This window comes from Aquarana catesbeiana, linkage group LG05 (genome assembly GCF_042186555.1).
Source record: "Aquarana catesbeiana isolate 2022-GZ linkage group LG05, ASM4218655v1, whole genome shotgun sequence".
NCBI classification, from domain to species: Eukaryota; Metazoa; Chordata; class Amphibia; order Anura; family Ranidae; genus Aquarana; species Aquarana catesbeiana.
Genome location: NC_133328.1, coordinates 577,045,803 through 577,073,161, shown reverse-complemented (window position 1 = coordinate 577,073,161; position 27,359 = coordinate 577,045,803). Strand labels below are relative to the sequence as shown.

Sequence of the window (27,359 nt, the reverse complement as noted above, 5' to 3'; positions counted from 1 at the left end):
AAGATCACTGGTGTTCCAATACATCAAAGCTCATAGCCCACACATCTGCATCCTACAGGAAACCCACCTAGTGGGTAGTAAAACTATGGCCCTAAAGAAACCCTGGATTGGGTATCATTACCACTCCACTTATTCCAATTTTGCACGGGGCGCAAGTCCCCTTTAGGCTGCTGGACCTGGTGTAGATATGTAGTGGTTCATGCTCAGATACACTCTATGAGGTGGGTGATAGTGGGAGTGTATTTACCTCCTCCGGCTTCAATACCTCTCCTGCACCAAGTGGCCTCCAGAATAGCTGACTTCAAAAAGTGACAACATAGCCATTTTAGGCGACTTTAACTTACCCAATCCGGAGGTCGACAGGATGTCCAGCGTTGGGCACTCCCACCTCGGCTTGGCGGACTGGGCTGAACTGTACGGTTTGACGGATGCGTGGCGGTGGAGAAACCCTCACCGTAGGGCTTATACCTGCCACTCAGCTTCTCACAGATCCTTTTCCAGGATCGATTTGGCCTACATGGACCACACGGCCTTATCTAGGGTGAGGGACATCAGGATTCTCCCCCGGGGCATCTCAGACCATGCACCTCCTGACGCTAGAAATCTTCTCCACATCGGGAGTTTCCCTGTGGAGACTATCCAGATTTTGGGTGTCGGACGAGACGGTGGATGGTCATTTTAGAGAGGCAATGAGGGAATACTGGGATATTAATCCAGGCTCAGCCAGCGTAACTACAGTCTGGGACACTTTCAAGGCATACATTAGAGGAAGATACCAGACCATTATAGCCAGAGTACGTACAGAGAGGAGAGCGGACTTGGAAGCAGTAGAGAGGAAGGCAGACCTGCAGGAAGCACTTTTTCTTAGAACCAAAAACCCCGGTGACTATGATGTGCTTCAGCGACTGACTGGAGAGGCGGTCCGCATCCGCACCTCTCTCACCCAGAAACGTCTTCTTGCCCAGACACACCGCATATTCGAGCAGGGGGAGAGGTCAGGGAAGCTATTGGCATGGTTGTCCAGGGAACAACAGGGGGGATGTGTATACCACACATAAAAGGACCTGACGGATGTCTCAAGTATGACCCAGATGAGATAAACGACTGCTTTGCCTCCTTTTATAAAAATCTTTATAGCTCCAGGGCCACTTACACCAAGGGGGAGTTGACCACTTATCTAGAGCCTATTGATTTCCCGGTTCTCACTGCAAAATACTGTGACAGTCTTGACGCCCCTATTACCACAAACTGTTGAAGGCTCTTAAGACTTTCCAGGCGGGCAAATCTCCAGGTCCAGACGGTATACCTGTCGAGTTTTATAAGCAATATGCAGAGGAGCTGACGGGGAAACTACATGCTATGTTTATGGAGGCACAACGCCTGGAGACGCCTCCGAGCTCATTGAGTGAGGCGGTGGTGGTTGTAATCCCCAAGCCAGGTAAAGACTCGACTCTGTGCTCCTCTTACCGCCCCATCTCTCTCATCAATGTGGATGCTAAGCTCCTGGCCAAAGTATTGGCCATGAGACTTAACACAGTAATAGCGGCCCTGGTGCACCCGGACCAAATAGGGTTCATGCCGGGGAGGGGGACAGATATCAACATTAGAAGGCTTTTCACCCATATGGATAGGGCACAGGCAGACTCGGCAGGAGTGGTAGTCTCCCTCGACGCCGAAAAGGCCTTCGATTCTGTAGAATGGGAGTTCTTATGGGGGGTCCTATCAAAATTCGGATTTGGACCGAAATTTCTGACATGGATACGGATGCTCTATGCCAATCCCAAAGCGAGGGTACGTACAAACGGAACCCTATCTGAAACCTTCCCCCTGGGAAGGGGCACCCGCTCTTTGTCACCGGGGCTCTTTGCCTTAGCGATAGAACCTCTTGCCATCGCCCTGAGGGCGGAGGCCGGGGTGAAGGGTGTACCAGTAGGCACAATTGAAGAAAAAGTGTCCCTATATGCGGATGACACATTGCTTTACCTCACTGACCCCAACCAGTCTCTGCAGAAGGCTCTGGGCTTATTCGAGGACTTCGCTCGGTTTTCAGGGGTTCGCATAAACTGGGATAAGTCTGTCCTGTTCCCGCTCCACCTCTCGCTTCCCAGGGCAGATACTGCCACCCCACTCCAGTGGGTGGGTGAGTTTACCTATCTGGGCATCAAAATTAGTAATACCACCCATGAGTTCATGGAAAAAAAACGTGCAGCCTCTCCTCTCTCAGCTTACAGTGAAATGCACGGCCTGGCGTTCTCTACCGCTCACCCCCGTGGGCAGAATCAACCTGCTTAAAATGGTGTTCCTTCCAAAATTTCTCTATTTTTTCCGTAACACACCCTCCCATATACCTAGGTCCTTCTTTAGACACCTTGAGGGGATTCTGACCTCTTTCATTTGGGCTGGGAGGACAACCAGAGTGGCAAAGAGGGTGCTCTACCTGCCTCTTTTGGGGGGAAGGGCTTGCCCTTCCAAATTTTTTATATACTACTGGGCTGCCGTGCTGGTCACGGTGCGCTGGTGGTTCTCCCAGCCCAGACAAAACCCTGCAGTTAGACTTGAGGCTGCCATCATGAGCTCTTATGCGGCTCTGTCAAACCTAGTTTATAGGGGTCCTAAAGCACCTTATCTCCTGACAACTCTGATGAAAACCACCATTAGAGCATGGAGGGGGGCTAGGGCAGTTTATGCAGAGCCGAATCGTGTATCCCCACACACTCCACTTTGGGGAAATCCCGCCCTCCCACATCTTTATGACATGCCAGATCCCTCCCAGTGGGCTACACAGGGAATAACCACCCTAAAACATGTCATAGCTAATGGGAAGCTTATGTCCTTCCAGGACATTAAACGGCAGTACTTCCTACCCCGATCCTTTGAGTTCAAATATTGGCAATTGAGACACGCGATGAGGGCACAATTCACAGACAGACTAATTCTGGAATCGGACTCAGTTGAGCAACTTCTGACTTCAAGCGTGATGGGGAAGCCCTTATCCACACTGTACATGTATTTGACGGTAGCACATGACATTAAGCCCACTCGGGCATTTGATAAATGGAGAGTGGATATTCAGGCATTGGGGGATGATGAATGGGAGGACATTGTCTCGACCTATATCCCAACTGTAATAGCAGCTAAGGACAGGTTCATACAGTTGAAATTTCTCCATAGGGCATACTTCACTCCACATAGGATGCTTAGGATTTATCCTCATATTGACCCCTTATGCCCCCGGTGCAGGACCGGAGAGGGGACATTCTGGCACATGGTATGGGCTTGCCCGAAGCTCGGGCCATACTGGGAGGGAGTGACGGGGGTGCTTAAAGACATATGGGATCTCAGACTATCACTTGACCCTATGCTGCTCTTGTTGAGCTATCTAGGAGACGTGGAGGGGGACAGATACACCAAACTCTCTCTTACATTCTATTCTATGCTAGGAGGGAGATACTGCTACATTGGAAGTCAGCTGAGCCCCCCACCCTTAGTTCTTGGAAGAAAGCGGTAGACTCGGTGCTGCCACTGTACAAACTCACATATGAAAGCAGGCAGTGCCCTGCTAAATTTGATAAGGTCTGGTTGACCTGGGCGGCGGCGCGCGGCTGAGGGACCGGGAGTGGGGGACCTACTGATGGATTCCCCCCTTGTGGTCAGGGGCATTGCCCCCCCCCTCGGACACGAGGCGCCGTCGGGTCATACTGATGGATGATTGATTCCAATCTGAGGAACTTATACACATGCTGGACCTATGGGCAGTAGTGATTATGCGATCTGCTGATCCTTAGGGGTAAATGCAGACAGGAACATCCTCAGACTTCACCGGGTAAGGAAGAAAGGGAGTGGGCAGTTATGAATTAGAGGGAGGTGTGAACAAGGTTGAATACTTTGATGCAAAATGTAAATATGATACCATATGCAGTATTTGAAACGCACACCATTGTCGAGTAGTTAACTCATCACCCATCTTATATCCTAACGGATGTACAGGGAACTAGCGAATGAGATGCTGCATTATTGAATAGATGTTTTACTATAATGCTGTAAAGATTCAGATATTCTTTGTCGTACACTGACGGTTTTGTAATGCTGATTTATTTTTAAAAAATAAAAACCTTTTGCTGTGAAAAAAAAAAGTAAACATATGCTCCTCCTTTAGTAGATCAACCGCAATGAGAGAGACAATATTAAAGTGACAACTGCCATTTTTTTGAGTGCAGCAGTCCTGTCTAGAAGAGTTTGCCTGCTGAAGTAGGGTTGCAAAGAGTGTATAAAATGCTTTATTAGCATTTTATACAGAACCTGGGCAATTCAGGTTCACTGAAAATTGTATGTCAAAACAGACATGCAATCTAAAAAAAAAAGGCAGTTGCTTTTGTACACAAATGTAGATTATTCTTGTGAAGATCGAGGCTGGCTGTTTATTGGCTTTAAGGGTAAGGAAACTTTCTTGTACAATGTTTTTATTGGTTTTGGAAGGTAATGGAAGACAAAGCCCACCTGCAAGATACAAACATCGCTTCAGGGCTTTCACGGCCAGAACAGGGTAAAGTATGGTAGGGTGAGGACAGCTACCTCTGCTTAGCAGAATGAGGGAAACAGGAGTTTCCCTTCCCTAAATAAAGTCTGCTACTAAATATAAGCCTCTTGTAAACTCCTGTACAGTAGTACTCAGATTGGAAGAGGGAATTTGGCTCTACTGTCTGTACATGCTGAGAAGACACATACTGTTGATGGAAAGAGCAGTGTGTGCAGAAGGGTAAACTGATGCTGTTCCTTCACTGTTCAATCACAGACTGGAAGGTGACCTGGCTTAATTGCTTGACAGAATCAGAGAAAAGGCAGGTCAGCAAGCTCACTGTGCAGTATGGTGGGCCTGTGTATATCTCAGGACTGGGTAAAGAGGAATACAAATCCTTTGGCAGGTAAAATGGCACTCTTATGTATATTTAAATGACGTGTTCAGCTGTTAGGAGCTCAGCTAAAATGGACAAATAGGGAGGCTCCAGTAGTGCTGCTAATGACAGTTGTAACTTACTATAAGTGCCGGTTCACACAGGGGCGACTTGTCAGGCGACCTAGCCACCTGACAAGTCGCCTCCCATTCTGTACAATGGAACCGTTCTAATAGGAGCTACGCAAGTCGCTCCGACTTAGAAAAAGGTTCCTGTACTACTTTGGGGGCGACTTGCATAGACTTCTATACCGAAGTCGTTTTGCAAGTCGCCGTGGCAGTCATGTGCAGGTCGCCTCGGTGAGGCGACCTGCAAGTCGTGCCGCCCCTGTGTGAACCGGGGCTAAGTTTTTACTTAAGTTTAGCATGATACATAATGCAACTCGTACAAATGTACAAAAATACCCAACTTATGAAATAATTTTTCATAGAAACAATATAGGTGATTATAGTAAAGAATAATGAATATTTTATGAACTAAAAGAGGATGATTAGGAAAGGGAGGGGGGGGGCAAACTGTTCACTAACCATAAACTGGGGGACACTCTTGGATTGGATGTGAGAGAAAGGATAGTCAAGAAAACATAGTAACCAAAACCTCCCAGAACAGGGGCCCAAGAGAAAAAGAAGAGAGAAGGAAATAGAACAGGACTGGGAGAGGAAGAAGAGAGCAGAAGATGGACGCTAATCACAGTATTCAAGCAAAGTTGAGATGTGCATATAACTTTAGCTTCTGCTGTCTCTGGAACTATACATTATTTCAAAATAAAAGTTAACTCTGTTTATACATTTTTTCATTATGTAGCCACGTTCAAAATAAAAAAACACTTGTACCCTTACATTTAAAAAGAGCTAAAATAATGAATTTAGCAATTTCTAGAACTAGAATATGGACAGCATTATAAATCTGCATGACCAGAACCATATTTCATTTTAATTTGAACAACACAATATGTTGTAATGTTGAAAACTGCAGACCTGCCTTTTTCTCATGCAGAATAGTATCCACAAATTATCTATGGCAACTGTTTGTTCCTAACCTATACTGCCAAGTGCCTGCAAATGTACTTGTATATTTAATAAATCCTCTTGATGTATGAATATTATTATTCACGGGTGGCTGTTTGCATGGTAAAGGGCAGGTCTGACTTCAATTGTGGGCACAACCAAATCTGGAAGTCTGAAACACTTCAGAGCAATCAGAGGAGATGCAGCCACAAACCTCCAAATATCCTTCAAAGCAGTACAAAGGAAAGAAGAGAATATATTTATCCCCTAATATTAAGCACAATTAACCAAAGAAAATGTTGAGGTTCAACTGTTTCTTAGAATAGGCAGTTGCTCTGTGAAACAATGACATTAAGGACAAATAACAGATGAGTTGTGTGTGCATAAAAGAAGCAATGCCAGAAAAAAGGAACATTTTCAAAAGATAATTAACCAAATTATTATTATTTTTTGGCTGATCTGGTTTAATCTCACAGTAAAATACAAAAATAATTTTTCATACAAAATAATCTTTGTTTCCATGACATCATGATGGCGTGAGAATCAATAATTAAGTTCACGTGGAGCACATAGCAAAGAATCTCAGTGCCTTTCATCCCATCTTGGCTCCTTGACGAGATCACAGAATGCTTCGATTGGGATTTCTATGTCCCTGCTGAAGAACTACAAGCTTCAGAGAGCCTGATCCCAGTATAATTGTTATACATTTTCTTTGGCAAATACGTACTGTATGTCTTTATTGTCTGTAGTGTTTAAGCACAAGATATATCATTTCATAAAATTGTTTCGCTCCCTCAGGTTTTTTGGGGGGGATTTTAGAAGCATAGCTAAAAGTGAGCTGTTCCCTGATGTAAACTTAGGACAAAGATCCCAAATATTTCATTACACAAATAAATAAATTAACCACTTTAAGACCGGGCCTATTTTTTAGACTTGTTGTTCACAAGTTAAAATCATTTTTTTTTTTTTTTGCCAGAAAATTACTTAGAACCACCAAACATTATATATATTTTTTCTAACACCCTAGAGAATAAAATGGCGGTTGTTGCAATACTTTTTGTAACACCGTATTTGTGCAGCGGTCTTACAAGAGCACTTTTTTTTGGAAAAAATACACTTTTTAAAAAAATAATACAACAGTAAAGTTAGCCTAATTTTTTTATATATTGAGAAAGATAATGTTATGCCGAGTAAATTGATACCCAACATGTCACGCTTCAAAGTTGTGCCCGCTCGTGGAATGACGACAAACTTTTACCCTAAAAAATCTCCATATGCAACGTTTAAAAATGTATACAGGTTGCATGTTTTGAGTTAAAGAGATAGTCTAGGGCTAGAATTATTGCTCTCGCTCTACCGATCGCGGCAATACCTCACGTGTGGTTTGAACGTCGTTTTTATGTGGCCACTACTCAGGTATGTGCTTGCTTCTGCACGCGAGCTTGGCAGGACGGGGCACGTTTACATTTCTTTTTCTTATTTATTTGACTTTTTTTTTTACACTGTTCTTTTAAAAAAAAAAAAAAAAGATGTCACTTTTATTCCTATTACAAGGAATGTAAACATCCCTTGTAATAGAAAAAAAGCATGACAGTACCTCTTAAATATGAGATCTGGGGTCAAAAAGACCTCAGATCTCATATTTACACAAAAATCCAAAACAAAAAAGTCTCTTTAAGAGCTATGGGTGGAAGTGACGTTTTGACGTCGCTTCATCCCTGCAATGGTATGGAGACGGGAGGGGGCCATCTCCCGCCAGAGCGCGGCGGGAGGAGGGGGGTGCCCTCTCCCGCCACCGATAAAAGTGATATTACGGCAGATCTCTGCTGCAGAGACCACTTTTATCTGAAAGCGGACCGCCTGCTGAAGAAGAGGATACCGGGGTTATGGCAGCTAGCTGCTACTATAACAACGATATCCCTATTCAAACAGCCGTCTTATAACGACAGCGAGCGGTCCGTAATTGGTTAACAGAGAAATAATTTCCAAGCCATTGTTTCTAAATTGTAGGGACTCTTTCACCACCTCAATACCAGGCACTTTCACCCCCTTCCTGCTCAGGCTATTTTTCAGCTTTCAGCGCTGTTGCACTTTGAATGACAATTGCGCGGTCATGCAACACTGTACCCAAACTGATTTTTAATCATTTTCTTCACACAAACAGAGCCTTTTTTGGTGTTATTTAATCACTGCTGGGTTTTATATTTTTCTACTGAAAAACAGACCAAACATTTTGAAAAAAAAAAAAAAAGTTTCTTAGTGTCTGTCAGTAAATTTTGTAAATAAGTAATTTTACTCCTTCACTGATGTGCGCTGATGAGGCGGATCCACTGGGCACTGATGAGACGGCACTTATGGTCACTGATGAGGAGGCACTATTATGCCGCACTGATATGCGGGAATGGTAGGCACTGATGAGCACCACTGATGAGCACCACTGATGGGCAGTAAAAGGCAGCGCTGACTGGCGCCAGTAATGAGCACTGATTTGTGTCACTGATTGGTGGCACTCATGGGCATTGATTGGTGGCACTTCTTGGGCTTTACTTTAATTAGGGCACTGATAAACAGTGCCCTGATTACATGCCTTGTTCTCCCCTGCGAGGAAATGCCGCTGATCGGCTCTCCTCGCAACACACTGTCAGTGTGAGGCAAGGGGAGCCGTTTAACGGCATTTCACTTCCTGTAGTTATAAGTGACTGGGTGTGTTTGGACACAGCCTATCACATGGTTAGCAACACGGCGTGGCCACAATTGCCATGCGCCCCCGTGGGAGCGGGTGTTCGGGTGCGCCATAATATGATGTCCACCCAGAACGAGAGCTGCACCATCCCTCCATCATTTAACGTTGGGCGGTCGGCAAGTGGTTAATGACTGGCACTAGATTAGCGTAAGGCCAAAGTGGTGCTTATATTTAAAAAGGGGTCAAAGTCTTCACCAAGTAACTATAGACCTGTTAGTTGAACTTCTATAGTTGGGAAGATACTTGAGAGTTTAATAAAAGACCACATAGATGAGTTTTTGCTAAAAAACAAACAAAAAAAATTTTTTAAGCAAAAGCCAACATGGATCCATGAAAGACAGAAGATGTCCAACAAATCGGATTTCTTTTCTTGAGGAGGTAAGCAAAACTTTAATATACAGTATCTCAAAAAAGTGAGTACACCCTCACATTTTTGTAAATATTTTATTATATCTTTTCAGGTGACAACACTGACGAAATTACACTTTGCTACAATGTAAAGTAGTGAGTGTACAGTTTGTATAACAGTGTAAATTTGCTGTCCCGGCAAAACAACACGCAGCCATTAATGTGTAAACCACTGGCAACAAAAGCGAGTACACCCCTAAGGGAAAATGTCCAAATTGGACCTAAAGTGTGAATATTTTGTGTGGCCACCATTATTTTCCAGCACTGCCTTAACCCTCTTGGGCATGGAGTTCACCAGAGCTTTACAGGTTGCCACTGGAGTCCTCTTCCACTCCTCCATAATGACATCACAGAGCTGGTGGATGTTAGAGACCTTGCGCTCCTCCACCTTCCGTTGGAGGATGCCCGACAGATGCTCAATAGGGTTCAGGTCTGGAGACATGCTTGGCCAGTCTATCACCTTTACCCTCAGCTTCTTTAGCAAGGCAGTGGTCGTCTTGGAGGTGTGTTTGGAATACTGCGGCCCAGTCTCTGAAGGGAGGGGCTCATGCTGTGCTTCAGTATGTCACAGCACATGTTGGCATTCATGGTTTCCTCAATGATCTGTAGCTCCCCAGTGCCAGCAGCACTTATGCAGCCCCAGACCATGACACTCACAACACCATGCTCGACTGTAGGCAAGACACACTTTGTACTCCTCACCTGGTTGCCGTGACACACGCTTGACACCATCTGAATCAAATAAGTTAATCTTGGTCAGACCACAGGACATGGTTCCAGTAATCCATGTCCTTAGTCTGTTTTGTTTGTCTTCAGCAAACTGTTTGTGGGCTTTCTTGTGCATCATCTTTAGAAGAGGCTTCCTTCTAGGATGACAGCCATGCAGACCAATTTGATGCAGTGTGCGGGGTATGGTCTGACAGGCTGACCCCCCAACCCCTTCAACCTCTGGCAACACTACATACTTCTATTTCCCAAAGACCTCCTCTGGATATGATGCTGAGCACATGCACTCAACTTCTTTGGTCGGCCATGGTGAGGCCTGTTCTGAGTGGAACGTGTCTTATTAAACCGCTCTATGGTCTTGGCCACCGTGCTGCAGCTCAGTTTCAGGGTCTTGGCAATCTTCTTATAGCCTAGTCCATCTTTATGTAGAGCAACAATTATTTTTTTCAGATCCTAAGAGAGTTCTTTGCCATGAGGTGCCATGTTGAACCTCCAGTGACCAGTATGAGAGAATGAGAGCGATAACACCAAATTTAACACATCTGCTCCCCATTCACACCTGAGACCTTGTAACACTAATGAGTCACATGACACCGGGGAGGGAAAATGGCTAATTGGGCCCAATTTGGACATTTTCATTTAGGGGTGTACTCACTTTTGTTGCCAGCGGTTTAGACATTAATGGCTACAGAGTTATTTTGAGGGGACAGCAAATTTACACTGTTATACAAGCTGTACACCCACTACTTTATATTGTAGCAAAGTGTCATTTCGCCAGTGTTGTCACATGAAAAGATATAATAAATCATTTAAAAAAATGAGAGGGGTGTACTCACTTTTGTGAGATACTGTACTTGGATTTTGCAAAAGCATTAGACACAGTTCCCTGAACACAGTATATGCAAAAGGTAAAGTCTACAGGCTTGGAAAAAATCAGTTTGTAAATTGATAGAAAGCTGGCTAAAAGACCAAATTCAGAGAATAATTGGTTAATGATTCATACTCTGAATGATCTAGGGTTATTATTGGTGTACCACAAGGTTCAGTGTTGGGATCCTTACTTTTTAATATATTTATAAATGATATAGAATCTAGGATTAAAAATACTATTTCAGTCATTGCAGATGACACCAAACTATGCAGTGGAATAACATCCTTAAAGGATGTCTCCAATTGACAAGCCAACCACAATGCATTGCTTAATTGGGCAACTATGTGGCAAATGGGATTTAACTTTGATAAATGTACAATTATGCAATTGGGGGCTAAAAATATGCATGCATCATACATTTCACAGTGGCATGGGGTGACCGTAAAAACAAGGATTCTAACTAATGTGCTACTTTATTCAATGCTTACAAAAATGTGGGCACAACATACACTTTAACCCCTTGCCGACCAGCACATGACAATATACATCGGCACAATGGCACAGCTGGGCAAATGGGCGTACAGGTACATCCTCTTTAGGATGCGGCATTGTGGGGGCATGTGAGCGCCCCCCGCTGCATGCTCCGTGATCATGGGTCCCGCAGACTCAATGTCTGCCGGGTGCCTGCGATCATGTCACGGAGAAGAAGAATGGGGAGATGCCTATGTAAACAAAGCATTTCCCCGTTCTGCCTAGTGACATGACAGAGATCACTGCTTCCTGTCATCGGGAGCAGTGATCGCTGTCATGTGAGTAGTAACCCCCTCCCCCACAGTTAGAATCACTCCCTAGGACACACTTAACCCCCTAGTGTTTAACCCCTTCCCTGCCAGTGTCATTTACACAGTAATCAGTGCATTTTTATAGCACTGATCGCTGTATAAATGACAATGGTCCCAAAATAGTGTCAAAGGTGTCTGGCATAATGTCGCAGTCATGATAAAAATCGCAGATCGCCTCCATTACTACCAAAAAATAAAAATTAATAATAAAAATGCCATAAAACTATCCCCTATTTTGTAGACGCTATAACTTTTGCGCAAACCAATCAATATACGCTTATTGCGATTTTTTTTACTAAAAATAAGTAGAAGAATACATATCGGCCTAAACTGAGGAAGATAAAAAGGGTTTTTTTAATATATTTTTGGGGGATATTATAGCAAAAAGTAAAAAATATTGCTTTTTTTCAAAATTGTCGCTCTTTTTTTGTTTACAGCGCAAAAAATAAAAACCGCAGAGGTGATCAAATACCACCAAAAGAAAGCTCTATTTGAGGGGAAAAAAGGACATCTATTTTGTTTGGGTGCAAGGTCGCACGACTGCGCAATTGTCAGTTAAAGCGACGCAGTGCTGAAACGCAAAAAGTGCTCTGCTCAGGAAGGGGGTAAATCCTTCTGGGGCTGAAGTGGTTAAAGGCCAGTGTCAAAAGGGATTATATTTGCATCAGAATGGATTCTTTCCCCATGCAAAAAGCTGCTGCAAGCAGATCAAATGCAGGTCAGGAGGAGGTCAGTTGCAAATGCACCTGTAGTGAATTCTGAAGCCCAGGAGCATCTTAACTGGATGTCAAGCTGCATTCATAAGCCAAAGCATAACACAAGTCCTACATCTGCAGCCATTATCAAAACAATACATGGTGATTCTGCCATACAGGTCCATATTCAGGGCCTGTTGGAGACTACCAGTGGTTATACTGACACACCTTGCACAAGCATGGTCCACTACTGACACATATGTTAGGTGAAATTCCCAGGGTCTTCTATAGAAACCCTGGGTAGAGCAATACCTCCCAGCTGATTTTAACGCTACACTACTATCCCCCTGATGGTTCTCATCATTACTAGCCAGAATCCTCCTTTCAAGGATCCCCTTACGCCACCTCCCCTCCCTCTCCACCCCTCGGGATTGACCTCTAGCCTACCTTATCTCACTGGCACATTCTTTCACTGTCTTCTGCTCCCTCCTGCTTTCTCTGTTCTAATCTTCGAACCTTTACTATTTTGTTTGTATTAGGGACCTACCCCATCAATATAGGCTCGCTAGCTCATTTAGGGCTGCTTGGTCGCCGTCTGCGACCACTCCTCAAAAACCATTGTCCTTCCACAGGGTAACAACCACTTCCCCACATTTCTTATTTCAAGCAGTGGAGACCCCAAAATCTTCGTCTACTACCTCCCTTTCCATTAGCATCACACTGGGTTTGCTTCGCAGTTAACCCCAAACCTCTGGAAGTTTTATGGGGTTCCTGTTACCATTGCGTTATTTGGTTTAATTTTGCCTCACTGCAACTATATGTTATAGGATGTTTTATGATCCCTGTGTTCGCTTCACCTTTTGAGCCTACATTCTATAAGGGCTGCATCCCTATCTTCATATTGAGTTATTGTACGCTCTGTCTCACCACTTCTATTGTTGAAACTCTTCCCTTTTGTTCTTGGTCTTTGTAAACCAATTTTATTCTTTAATAAAAATGTTTGAACGAGAAAAGAAAATCTAAAGCTTCTGGTAAGAGGCGTGCACTTTTTGGAGATGGTGGCATTACTGAAGTATTCAAGAGTGTTTATACTCTGCAAAGCACGTCATTTTTGGATTTTGTTGGACTTTTCTTTGGACTTTTTTGATATTTATGTATTTCAGTTTTTATTAATTCACACACTGTGGAATTGTCTCATCTCTTTGTTTATTCAATTGTCAAGGTATTTAAAGGGGAAGAGCAAAACTATTTGCAGTATATTTATAGGCAAGTTATGGCCAGATGCATAATGATGCTGATTAATTTGGTCTTGGCACCTAAGCATTAATGACTTCTGCCCATAAAAAAAGAGTAAAGACCATCCACTTAACAGCTGTCACAAGGAGCACCTGAACTCTGTAATTAATGTAATATCATTATTGTCATCTGTCTCGTCACTGGAGCTCCTAGTTTTTCTTTTACTTTTTACGTTAATATTTCACCATTCTTGCATGAATTATTTTTTGAGGAAAAAACTGTAAGATATTATCCTTTAACAACTCATGACAGATATCCATATGTACAACAAGAGAGGGGGGAAAATCACCTTGAATGATTTAAAATGTGCCCCATAATTGTCTCAATAAGGCAAGAGTTCCGGCATGAAGAATCGGCGTCAGCTACATTAAAGAATTGAAAATATTGGGATTATGTGAACATTTGGTTGGCATTATTCCCAGCGCACAAACCACTATAAAAATAAACTTTTTATAAAGGGATTTAGCCTATCGTAACAAGGGAAAATTTCTTCCTTTATAGAGAAGATTGAATTGCCGGATTCTGAAATCAGATGCAATGTTGAAGCGGCTACTTGCTTATCATCTGTCCATCTAGACTGAGCCTTCTCATCACATGGGACAGTTCTTATGTCTTAAGCTCAAAGCCGGCTCAGGACTTTTTACAGTCACATATCAAAGAGAATCAGACACAAGCCTGACTCCTGGGTGTGAAAGGAAACAAATTTTCTCATATGTGATTTTAATAGTAAAGATTTCCTTTGATCTTCTGGGTACAGAGAATAAAGGGACACAGGAAAATCTGGGCACCTTACACAGGATATGGAGATAGCAGAGGTAATTGGAAACATAATCATGTCACCTGGGAGTTAAGTGGTCGCAGAAAGTTCGGATTTCCACATTTACACACAAAGGAACGTGAACAGGCTTATATACTACACGGGGGGGGGAGTAGCATAAGTAACTCAGCCCTGATGTCTTGGAATTGGAAAACTTAAAAGGAACCCGTCTGAATGAAAATTCGGGAGTTGCCACTTGTTACTTGATTTTAAAGGTGAAAGCTTTCCCTTGCCTTCCTCATCTTGTTTGGTGTTTCATTGACCCTTAACAAATATGTGTATATTAGTCGGCCAACACCTGTTCTAAACATGCTTGGTCCTGGTCACTGACTCGTCAAGTAGTGATACAAAGATAGCCTTGATGCATTTACTGCGGGGTCTATTTACAGAGCAGGGAGTGTAACTTTTACCAAACATTCACTAGTGGTGACTCAATCACTGTCATTTAAAACACATTCACCTGCAGTGAATGTTTGGCGAATGTCAGATTTACGATTTTATAAGTATGCCTCTATATGTCCAGATGCGGCTATCAAACCATAACACCTATGTCAGCTCATTAGTCACCCCATTCGAAAACAAGGTGATTAAAGCACATAGCCATACAACATCTACACAAAGGTTAGCATACACAGAGAATTTTGGACAACGCAGCCACATTTCTTAAGACATGGCCGGACAAGTTTAGTATGAAGGAAGTTAAGTGGCCTGCACAGAGCCCTTATCCCAACCCCACTGAGCATCTTTGGGATGAATTGCAAACCAGGTTATCTTGTCCAACATCAGTGCCTGGCCTCACAAATAGAAGAATGGGCACAAAATCTACACAGACACAAAACCTCATGGAAAGGCTTCCCAGAAGCTGTTACAGCCACAAAAATGAGTGGGGTGGAGGGAAAATCCAAACATTTGGCCGTATAGTATATCTTCAAAAACAAGTATGTGATTGCAGCACTGATATTTCAATCATTGCCAAGTTTGTTTAAAATAATATTTCCATCACTGCTAACATACGAAATAAAAACATTAGATAATTTATCAGATAATAAAGGTGGGCCTACACAGAACTACTTTGTCCAATATCACACAATCTATAATTGGAGTAATATTGATAACAGAGCAATATGGATGAAGCTGTCTATACTTGTTTGGCATTTATTGATAATTTAGGATGCCCTATATTACCAGATATTTGCAAGAACTGTGACCAACCCCTTTACAAATTAAAATAAATTGGGAAGCATAACCATTTTACTATTTCTGTACAATTAAGAACGGCTGAGTAGTGGACATTTATAAAAGTCACATGTGAAAACACCCTTGGGCAGCCACTGTGCCCATTTATGACTGTGATCTGAGAACCTCAATGGACAGCTTAGATCACAGCCACAGTGTACAGAGCAGATCTGGGTGGCTAGGTACCTTGTGATGACTGTGTTCACCATGGAATGTATTTCCAAAAAGGGGTCATTTTGGAGGTGTTTATACTGTCCTGGTGTTTTTATTTGATGGTAAAATGGGGAACTGTCTTTCCCAATTTTTTTTTTTTTTTAATATAGTAAAAAAACAAAAACAATGGTTATTAAATACCATCAAAAGAAAGCTACATCTGTCTCAAAAAAATATACACAATTAATTTGGGAAAACTGATGCATGATAGAGCAACTGTCAGTGAAACTATCACAGCACTGAAAAATGGCCTGGTAATAAAGGGGTATTACAGACTGGTACTCAAGTGGTTAAGGAATACTACCTGACCCAAAAATCGTTAAATGTATGTTTTGAAGACCTTCCATACATTTTCTGCAGTATGCATTTCCATAAACAAATGCCTTCTTCATCTGCAGTAGCAAGATGTCTGAGTTTGAAGACAAATCACAGTGGAAGCACGTTGTAGAAGTTATAGGATAACGATGAGAATGGTAAGGCCCATTGTCCTTAGTAAGGCTTCATGCACACTGGTTCACTGTAAAGGTTGTTTCTCCTAACGGGAGAAAATCATAAACTCACCTAAGCTGCTTTCAAAATAGTTTGCCAGCATTTGGAGTTTGGGAGCTTATTGATATCATCGTCCAGAATTTTATTTTATTCTGGCCATGAAAATGAATAAATGCTGAAGTGCTAAATGCGCCTAGCAATTAGGCACGTTTGGACGCATTTATGCACTTTGCCATTTTTTATGCCCAAAAGCTCCTCTCCTGAATGTGATTCTTCTGCATTCAGAAGAGGAGCATTTGACTGCCTCTAAACTCTGCTGCTTCTAAACCTATGTGTGCAGGGACAAATAGGCTTTTATTGAGTTGAGTTCAGGGACTTTGGCAAAAAAATGGCAAAAGCTCCTAAACGTGAGTTTAGGAGTAGCAGTGTACATGAGGCCTAATGCCGTGTACAAACAAGCGGACTTTTCGACCGGACTGGTGCGATGGTCTATCCGACAGACTTTTGACGGACCTCCAACGGACTTTCCTAAGGAACGGACTTGCCTACACACGATCACACCAAAGTCCGACGGATTCGAATGTGATGACGTACGACCGGACTAAAATAAGGAAGTTGATAGCCAGTAACCAATAGCTGCCCTAGCGTCGGTTTTAGTCCGTCGGACTAGCATACAGACGAACGGATTTCTCGACCGGACTCGAGTCCGTCGGAAAGATTTGAAACATGTTTTATTTCTAGGTCCGTCTGACTTTTGGGAAAAAAAGGTCAGCTGGAGCCCACAAACGATCGAATTGTCCGACGGAGTCCGGTCCGCCGGACCAAGTCTGCCGGAAAGTCCGCTTGTGTGTACGCGGCATAAGGGATCTGTACATGTGCAGCTTTTGGTTGAGTATAAACAGATAATTTTTATATTGTTACAAGACACCACTGTATCTATCTGCCCATCAATCCTCACACATCAACAACGAAGGGTTTTTTTCCCTAGCTCCTGGCTTTTTTTTTTTAAACATGCAGAGATCTCTAATGAAAAATGTACAAGTGATGCTCATGAAGAGAAATCTGCAGTTTTCAGTGCACACTTAAAAGGATAGTTCACATTTACAAAAAACCTGCCTATGCAGGTAAGGGATGTTTGTAGATTAAAACAAACCGTGCAGCTCTGACTAAAGATGAATAATACCCTTGCTTTAGGTGTAGGCCATTTATATACCTTATGAAGTCTGAATGGAATACTCCCACGACATTGCTAAGTACTCCCAGGACGGTGCTAAGTGATTCCTAGTCATCACTGCTCACTTCCACCATCACAGGAGTTAACTCTTTCTCGGATTCAAACCTCCTCACGTGCTCTTTCTCTCCCCTGATGCAGTAGCCCCGAGCTCAGCATTTGAAAGCTCACTGATGTGATGGTGGAAGATGACTAGGCCTCAGCAACGTCCCGGGAGTATTCCAGTCAGGTTTCATCAGGTATGTAAATGGCCTGCAAGCATACACAGGGTGCCGTGAAGAGGCCTTTGCAGCTTATGCATGCGTTTGCAAATGTGTGCTAACTAAACCCCTGTTTTTAATGCAGACTGTTGGACAGGTTAATTAGGTCAGTTAGCAGACTGGTTGGTGAGTTGAGCTATGGAATGTTCTGTTTTTGTCTTTCATGTAAATGGCCTACACTTATAGCAAGGGCTTTATTCAACCTTAGTCAGAGCTGCATCGTTTTTTTGTTTTTTTTTAATCTATAAATGCCCCTTCTCTGCATAGGCAGTTTTGTGGTAAAGGTGAACTAACCCTTTAAGTAGTGCCCTAGTAATCAATAATGATCACTTCTAGTAGATGTAATCTATTATTAAATGGCATTCAGTTTGTTAAAGCACTATCATATATTTGTATCATATGTTTTCACCTTTTTTTTTTTTTTTTTTAACATTTGTTGCCCATGTTTACTCGCATGCACTCCAGTGATGGCTGAATAGCATTTCTCAGCGTAGGTTTCCTAATGCTGAAAGACATAATTTGTGCTAATGTCACTTGTAGTCCCCATCAGATGCTAGGGTGACAACACAGGGGACAAACTGGTAGGTAGGGACAGAATGGTTTCACTATATAACAGGCCTGTGCAGTGCTTGCACAAGGACCATCAAGGCAGGAACACCAGCTATTATTTAATTTTTAAAAGGGAATTAACATGAGATAATGTTAATTAAAGGGCTGCGTAAACTGTCGGCGCTAAATAAATCCTGTATAATAATAATCTAGGATTTCAGTTGATGGGTTTAAATACACTTTAAAATCCAGGCCACCTGATTAATGTTTTTTTTTTATTTTATTTTTATTAAAATCAGTGCAGAAATTTATCTGCATGGGGATTGTACAGGATTCCCAGGTTTATGTGGTTTTCCTCTGTGCTCCCTGGTTATCTCCCTTGCTTTTGGGCTTTATGGATTTACAATAAAACTGGCCTTCACGTGAAAGCAGAACTTGCAAATGAACTTTATTTTATAATGTTGGCTTGATCACACCCTTGCAAAACTGCTTCGCATCTGATGTGAACAGTGCATGTCAAGAGATCTCTATTTACGCTTTAATGTGTGGTTTGTACATAAACTGAAAATTGGAAGAAACTTTCCATTCCCCTTGTGCAATGTGCTGACATTCAGCCCTAACCTAACAACTGTTCTCACAACTAACACAATCAAAATGACAGAAGGGCTGTTTAGCCTTCATGTATGGGTAGTGTTAGGGACATTAGACAGGGCAGGAAGTTATGTGAAGATGCTTTGTCTAAAACATGCTGTACAGTAGATGAAAATAATTTATTTTAATACTGCTAAATACATAATGAACATAGATCACCTCATATTGTTTACTTCCAGTTCATGGTTACAATCTAGCAATGACAGCCATGTGGAGCTTCCATAGCAAACCATGGTTTTAATTTACTAGACATAATTTCTTTCAATTTCATTCTTTGATGCAGCCAAACTTCCCGTCCATTCTCCGATTGGGAAACATTTTGATTAATTCCATTGATTTGCAATTCACAGCCTCTTCCACTTATATGCCTAATTTACATCAGAATCCAGTAGCATGACCACTGATTCAATTATCATCTCTCACATTTCATGTTTGCTGGGGAATGTGCAGTAGACTTATTACAATCTGCTTTACATTCATTTTGGTTTCCAACATCGACTTTTCAGACTTCATGTTTAATTTTACCTTTTTTAGTTCATTTTCCTGCCTCTATCATGGCATCTCATCACGTATGGGCAACATATTTATGAATAAGCTAAACTGTGAACAATGGATCTTTCACCTTTGAAATAACTAAATTTCTCACTAAGCTTACTTTTAGTGTTTCTAACAAACTTAAAGCGGAAGTCCGCCCACCCCCCGTGAAAATTAAAAGCCAGCAGCTACACACCCTGCACCTGCTGACTTTTAATAATAAGACACTTACCTGTCCTGGAGTCCAGCGATGTCGGCACTGCAGCTGTTTCCATCAGCTGTCAGGTGCTGCCGCTGCCAGTATAGGAACACAGTAGTATAGCATTACGGCTTCACACTGGGTCCCTACTGCGCATGCGCGAGTTACCGCCACGCTCTCCTACTAGCCAGGCGGCAGGGGAAGGAGGAGGTAGCCGAGCTGCTGACGCAATGCGCCACGGCTCGGTCTCCCAGAAGTGGGGACAGGATACCTGTCAAAGACAGGTATCTGCTCCCCACCCACCCGAAAGGTGCCAAATTTGGCACGGGAGAGTGGGAGGAGACAAATGAGTGGAAGTTCCACTTTTGGGTGGAACTCCGCTTTAAATAGATCTTCACTGCATCTAAGCATCACAAGCTAAAAACAGTATTTAATTAATTTTTAATAATCAAAATACACCCCCATCCCAATCCATCCACGTATCTATGCTTTATTTTGTTAAGAAATCACTTTGAAAAATACCCCCCAAGCATTTTTGGCTGTGGTCATCTTGAGTAAGGGCAGATGATTTGTGTAGCACTTACTTCCTAGAATTCATGTGCCTTTAGCTCAAGCATGCAGGCAGGAGAGTGTGCTTAGCTGTGAAAAACCCTTCTCCTCTCCTGAAGACTACTGGGATATATGACATAATTTGTCTAGGCAAGAAACAGAAAGTAATTGAAGAAATGTAAAAAAAAAAAAAAAATGTAAAACAAGTAAATATGATATACTTTCTATTTACTAATGCTAACAGCATGAGGGTTAAGAAAAAAGATAAGAAAGTTCTACTTTAATAAGCAAACCTGCTAGTTTTCAGAGATATATCAGTACAGAGAAACTGCTGGCACGTGGGTCAATATTGTTCATTTCAAGAATAGTCTTCCTACAGATCTCTGTTCTAATTTCAAGTTACAATTCTCTAATCCTAACTAGCAACACCACCTCCTTCCTACAACAGACCATAAGATGCTACACATGCTTTTGCCTCTTTCCCAGGTCATAAAATGAAGTGTTATATAAAAGGAATGTCCCTGAACATACACTGTGGTCAAGATTCTCAGTCAAGAGCTGGTACTATAACTGTATGAGAGCAAAACAGTGAATAAATGTAAATCAGTGAGAGTGTTAGGTCATCCGAAAGGTGATTTTAAACTTTCACTTTTATTTTATAATAACAAACATGTTATACTTACTGGGGTCCCCCTCAGGCGCTCCTGGCTCCTCCTCAAGCAAGCCACTTGCTAGAGGGGGTATTAATGCTGGCTTGCTCTCAAGCCCTGCTGGTTGCTTTCAAAGAGGCAGACTCTGGGGCTTCGCTCTGCCCCCCCCCCCCCCCCCACTCCCTCATTATAAGTTTTGATTGACAACAGAAGTAGCCAATAGCTCCCACTATCAATCTGTCTAATGAGGAGGGAGCGAGCCATTGCTCTCGTGCACAGTGCTGGATCAAAATCACGCTTAGGTAAGCAAAAGGGGGCTGGGGGGGATCCTGGACACAGAAGATTTGTTATCTTAGTTCAGAAAAAGCTACTGCCCACCTAATTTCCTTTTGTCAAGGTCCTGTACAGTTTCACACTAATGGCAGAGGATTGACATGAGGTCATGGCTGCGTTTCACAGCTTGAGTTGGACTGTATAGGATAAAATTTGCTCTCTTTGCACTGGTACAAAAATCTATGCGTTTATTGAAGCAGGCTGAAGGTAAACAAGGTTAAATCTAACAGGTGACCCGCGCCTTTATCTACTACCTATTTTATTTTCGAGAAGTGAATCCAAAGCCAGATATTGTTGGATAGTACACCAGTCCACTATGACAATGATAAAAATAACAGCAATTGGTAACCAGCACATGGAAGGTAAGCTGTTGAACCATTAAAAACCTAATAAACAACTCAAGTTGGGTGCCATCCCTGACCAGGTGGTCCTGCCAACTTAGGAAAAAACTTTTGTGGAGTATACAGAAATACTGTACATACAATGCAGTCACTTGCATGACAAATGCATTAATAATAATATTTTCTATATATTTAAGAAAGATGTCTGTGTGCATGAGCCCTGTATCATTAGTTCCAGTAGTTGAGCTATAGTTATATTTTTGAGTAGTAGCACATGCTTGTGGCATTACAGGTATATTCATTGTCCAGCCTATGCTTACAGGTATCAAGTTTGTTTCCTGTTCCAGTTAATGAATTCCAAGAGATAACATACTTCTAAGAGCAGAAAAGGCCAGAGGGTCGAAATATGGTGTGAGACATGCAATCAACTAGTGACAGGAGAGGTAACTGAGTGATCCTTATCTACTGTCTATCATCACCCAGGGCTCATTACATCATGCATTACATAAAACGCATAGCACAGGAAAAAATATTTGAAACTCTAGAATTTTCAACAGGCTCGGTATGTTTTTGAAATTCTACACCATTAAATTAAATCTGCAAAAAAGTACATTTTATCAAACCAGCACAACCACCTTCTGGTGTGTCCTAGGAGACCCTGATCCAAGGCCATCAATATGCAAATGGCAACTTCAAGCTTCTCAATTATTGATTTGGTATATACCTCAGCAAATTGTAATTGTAATAAATGTAATTAATTATTCAACTTTATGACAGCCTTATTCCAAACTTACATAAACCCAGAACCTCAGGGTTTATATAGCAGTTCCAGTGCTAACCAATATAATGTCCCAGACTAGAATGCTGTGCAAGTGCTCTGATAAGACAAAGAAGTAGAGTGTGGCGTCTATATTTCCTCACCAACAAGCACTCAAATTTAAAAATGGAAATGACAGTTGTAGAAAAAAAGTCTGATTATGATTGGTTGTTGTGAGGCAATATATATGGCTCTTATTAAACTTCAATAATTAAACCTCTTGCCAGGGTCAGGACAAGTTGTGGGAAGGAGGGGCAGCTGCCCTGGGCATTGTGGCATTATGTGAGGGGGGCGTTGTGAAGAGATTGGGAGGGGAGGGGATTTGTGTTGGGAGGGGGAATTTAGGGGTATAGGGGGCAGGGATTGTTCTAGGAAGGGAAATCTGGGTGGAAATGCTGGGATTGGTGATTTAACGGGGAAGGGGGGATTTTGCAAGAAAAGGTTATATGGTAGTGGTGGGGGTATTTGGGCTAGAAAGGATGATTAGGGGGTGGGGGAATTTGGGGGGGGGGTAGTGTACTCCGAGGGGAAATTTGAGGAGTAGAAGATTCCTGCTAGGTGGGGCAATTTTTTCAGAGGGGGGCAAATGTGTTGGGGGCAAAGATTTGTGCTAGGAGGGAGGATTTCAGCAGGAGGACAGATCTGTCCTGGGAGGAGGAGAATTTATGGTTAAGGTGGTAAGCATGCAGATTTGTGTTCAATTTTTTTTTTTGGCATGTTTGCCCGGACTCTAGATGACCTTGTCCCGGCACTGCCTCTTTCCCTCATAGCATTATAATGCTTCCATATAATGAATTTATGTATAAAGACTAGAAATCATAAGCTGTCACCCAATGACAGTGGTCACCAAACTGCAGTCCTATACTTGCCTTTATCCACAGCCCTTGGCGCAGTATTGCTCCCATTGGTTTGAGGCACTGTTCCTCACACTGACACCAGCGATAGGGCGTAAATTTAGTCTGATGATACCAACAATGAGGCACTATTCCTCCTACAAATATCAATTATGAAGTAATGTTTACTCCAAATGACTCTGGGGCATTTTCTATTCCCACTGGCCACAGCTAGTCGGTTTTCATTCAAAGTGTATTCTGGAAATTTTTAGCTTTCTTTGTATGTATAAAGATGAAAGCTAGGCTAAAAATAACAGGTACACAGTATGATAAAAGTAATTTATCAACTGCCCAATTTTGCAGGGAATGTTTATTTTTTAGGGAGCTAATCCTAGTTTACATGTCATGGGAACCAAAAATTGGGATAATATTTTAAGCTCTAGCCTTTTCCACATTTTTCCCTGAACTTTCAGCAGATAACTGATTGGTTTATTAAACTTCTCCAGCTCAAAGTCACTGTTGTCTTGTCCAAATTATGGGAAACCAGGAACATTCACCTAAAATAAAGATTTGTGTGTCGCACAAGGCAAGGCTTTTGTTCACCAAAGCTTTAGAATATGCCTCATGTGATTTTGTTTTAAAAATAAAATGCAGCTAATGCAAGAACTACATTATAACTATTACAGCAATACTGTTGCCAGCTACATTTCAATGTAGCTACAAAATCCATGCCACACTAGTGGTCTGCATCTGAACAGATGTATAATAACCAGCTGCAGTGGGGATTTTGTATACAGCTCCAATCAGCTATCAACAATAAGGAAAGATATTTGTAGCTGCTACAAAATTGTTTGATGTGGCCTTTAAATCTTTCCAAGCTGTTTCTGTGTAAAGCCATACATTGTCAAGGTGTGGGATAGTAATCTACAAAGTTTTTTTTCTAATGCATTTTAAAGATAATGCACCTTACCTTCCTCCACTATAGGTCTTGGTACCACAAATGGGATCTCCTGAATTGGTTCCATGTATTTGTGTCCGGTACTCATTATCTTGATTTGTGGCAAGCAGACAACAAGGGTTCCTGGCATCGAGGTCTGCCCATGGTACCAGCTTCTAACCGTGCCTGGGATGTCACTAGACACAATGGTGCTTGGTGATGGTAGACTGTCATCGGGTAAGAAAATGCAGCATGACTGGATCTCAACCTGAGACATAAATAGAGTGAAGGGTGAATTTAAACATTGTTCAGCATCCCTTAATTTTAGCATCCTCTGCTTTTCCCAATAATAAGAGATTTTAATTTTCTTTTGTTCTAAAAAAACACAACACTTTTTTGGATTGTTTTATACTTTTCTAAAATACTTGTCATTAAAAATAAAGTAAACCGGCCTTTTAAGTGTCCCTTTAACAGAAAATGTTGTTACTGTTTGCCTAGTAGTCATGCTGATCTCTTGACTTTAGTGCTTTTGAGCCACTGGCTGAAAACTAGTGAGGTCACTAAATACAAATATAAAAAAAAATAGATTTGCAGGGCAGTCGGGCAAAAAGTACTTTCAGAATAATAGGTAAACAATTACAAACTCCATATTTCTCTCAGTTTTGCTTTCCTTTTTAACTGCCCATAGACCTACAAAGCTGCTCAGATGTGCATACACAATCAGACTGCCCTCAAGTACAAGAACTGGGAGGTGGATATATAAACTGGAAGCTTGGCAGAAAGCGCCAATTCACATAAATAGCGAAGGCAGATCAAGGAGATAAATCAGTACTAGAGGGTGTTACTAGTTTAAAGAACCTTCAGGGAACCAATGCTAATTGATACTGGTTGTTTCATTCTGCCTGTCAACCTGTTTTTGCAGGGTAAACCTGTATATGAAATTCCCAGGGCTCTGTAGTCTGTCCCATAAGCCAGCAAAAGCAATAGCATCAAGGCCATAATTGGGAGAAGTGGGTGATCATTATGAGGTTTCAAAATTAAAAAGTAGTGACCATAGTGACCCAGTCGTGTTTTACCATGTTTGAATATACAACCGATAATTGCATTAATTGGGTTGGCTGATAATAGAGCCAAAGATTGGGGACTCCAAGTCTACCCTGAGAGCAAACAACACCCTCTTCAGGAGTCTATGCCCCTTCTTACTGCATATATAATGGATTATTTTCAATTGTAATTGCTTCAAATCCAAACAGCAAATCGCTATAAGGAGGGAGCGAAAGAGATATAAAAGCTTAGCCAAAATAGTAATGTTTACTATTTTTACATTTTACATTTACCAAGGCAAATCAAAGACAGCCCATTTAGTAAATTCCTCCTCCAAACCTTTATACATAGTGGGAAAGTGAGACTGAAAGAGCTGCAATAGAAAGGAGGAGAGGTGGACACCCAAATATGGGAGGGAAGACTCTTGCCAAATAAAAGGAAAGTGTACAAGCAGTCTGTAATGTACCTTAGCTGTGAGCCTGATGTGCAGAGGGAGACCTCCCGTACAACCCCGGTGCTGAGACCACTAGAGTGGGGACAGTGGTGGTAAGAGCACGGTGAGGTAAGGGTGCCTGTTCAGTCCTCGCTGCTTGGAGTAGTGTAGCCAAGTGGAAGCTGGAACAGCTGGTACAGGGAGCAGCGGATGCAGGTCAGCCGGTGTAGCGGATGCAGGTCAGCAGGTGCAGGTTTGCAGAGCAGTGGATGCAGGTTTGCAGAGCAGCAGATGCAGGTCAGCAGACAGAAGCGGAGTCAGACTAGCCGGGTCATACACATCAGGGTAAACAGCATAAACGCCAGGCAGAGAGTAGTCAGAGTCCAGGCTGGGTCTTGGCAACAGGCAATCAGGCAGATAACTAAGAAGGGTCAAACAAGCCAAGGTCAGGACTGGAGATAGAAGCAAGATCAGGAAGCCGGATCAAAACACAGGAACAGGATACAGGCATAGAATCAGGAACACAGAGAACAGAAGCAGATCAAACTGCAAGGGGCAACATTCCTGAAGCGCCTTTTATAGGCCGTTGGGCGCCAAAGCGCTTCTAACGTGCGTGCATGCACACATTCGTGCGCAAAGTCAGTGATTCACACGTGCGCATAGGTGCACGCCTTCTGGAGCGGGTAGTACGTCCCTGACAGTGCCCCCCCCTTAAGGGCAACCTTTTATGGGGGTGACTGTGAAAAAAGGCCTGAATTAATTCTTGGGCGTTAATGTTCTGTTGGGGTTCCCAGGAGTTCTTTTCCAGACCGTACGCCTTCCACTTGATCAGGATTTGAAGCTGGTTCCCTCTTCTTCGGCAGTCCAAGACGGCCTCCACTTCGAACTCCTCATCTCCGTCAATGATCACAGGTTCAGGCGGTCCCGATCCCCTCTCTGGGAAAGGATCGGGCACTGCAGGTTTCAATAACAACATATGGATCTTCAACGATTCTGGTAAGGCAAGTTCATAGGAGACTTCATTTAATTTTCGTTTTACTGGGAAGAGACCGTTGAATTTGGGTGCCAGTTTCCTTGCGGGGCAAGTCATCTTAAGAATGGTGGTAGATAACCATACTTGGTCGCCTTGTTGCAGGCATAATTCCCCTCTCCTCTTCCTGTCAAACATCCTTTTACTGGCTGCTTGTGCCCTGGTCAAGACTTCCTGCAATATCTTGCTGTTATAGGAAATCAACAGTACTCTGAACCGCCGGGACTGTTGAATCAGGGATGAGATCAGGTAGGAAGGTCGGGTGGAACCCGTAGTTGGCGAAAAACGGAGACTGACCTGTAGCTAAATGCCAGGGGTAGTAATGCTACCCAGTCGTCTTGAACAAAGGTGGTGAAGCATCAGAGGTACTGTTCGAGCGTTTGATTCGTCCTCTCGGTTTGTCTATTAGTTTGCAGGTGATAGGCCAAGGACATGGACAGTTCAATCTCCAGGACCTTGCACAAAGCCTTCCAGAAGCGAGAGGTGAACTGCACCCCTCTATCAATGTCCACAGGGACCCCATGTAGCCTTACTACCTCCTTAATGAAGACCTGGGCAGTTTCCATGGCAGAGGGCGTGCTCTTCAGTGGCACGAAGTGGGCCATTTTAGATAAATGGTCAACCACTACAAAAATGGCTGAACAACCTTCTGACGGGGAAAGTTTACTATGAA

General features: G+C 42.6%; 1 protein-coding gene across 1 annotated transcript in view; it reads right to left on the bottom strand.

The window, feature by feature from the left end:
* VPS13B (vacuolar protein sorting 13 homolog B) overlaps positions 1-27,359 on the bottom strand; it is a 1,301,055-nt gene that overhangs the window by 641,640 nt on the left and 632,056 nt on the right. The window contains exon 13 of the mRNA XM_073632833.1: positions 24,213-24,447. Coding sequence (XP_073488934.1) covers positions 24,213-24,447 — 235 coding nt within the window. The remainder of the gene's footprint in view (positions 1-24,212; positions 24,448-27,359) is intronic.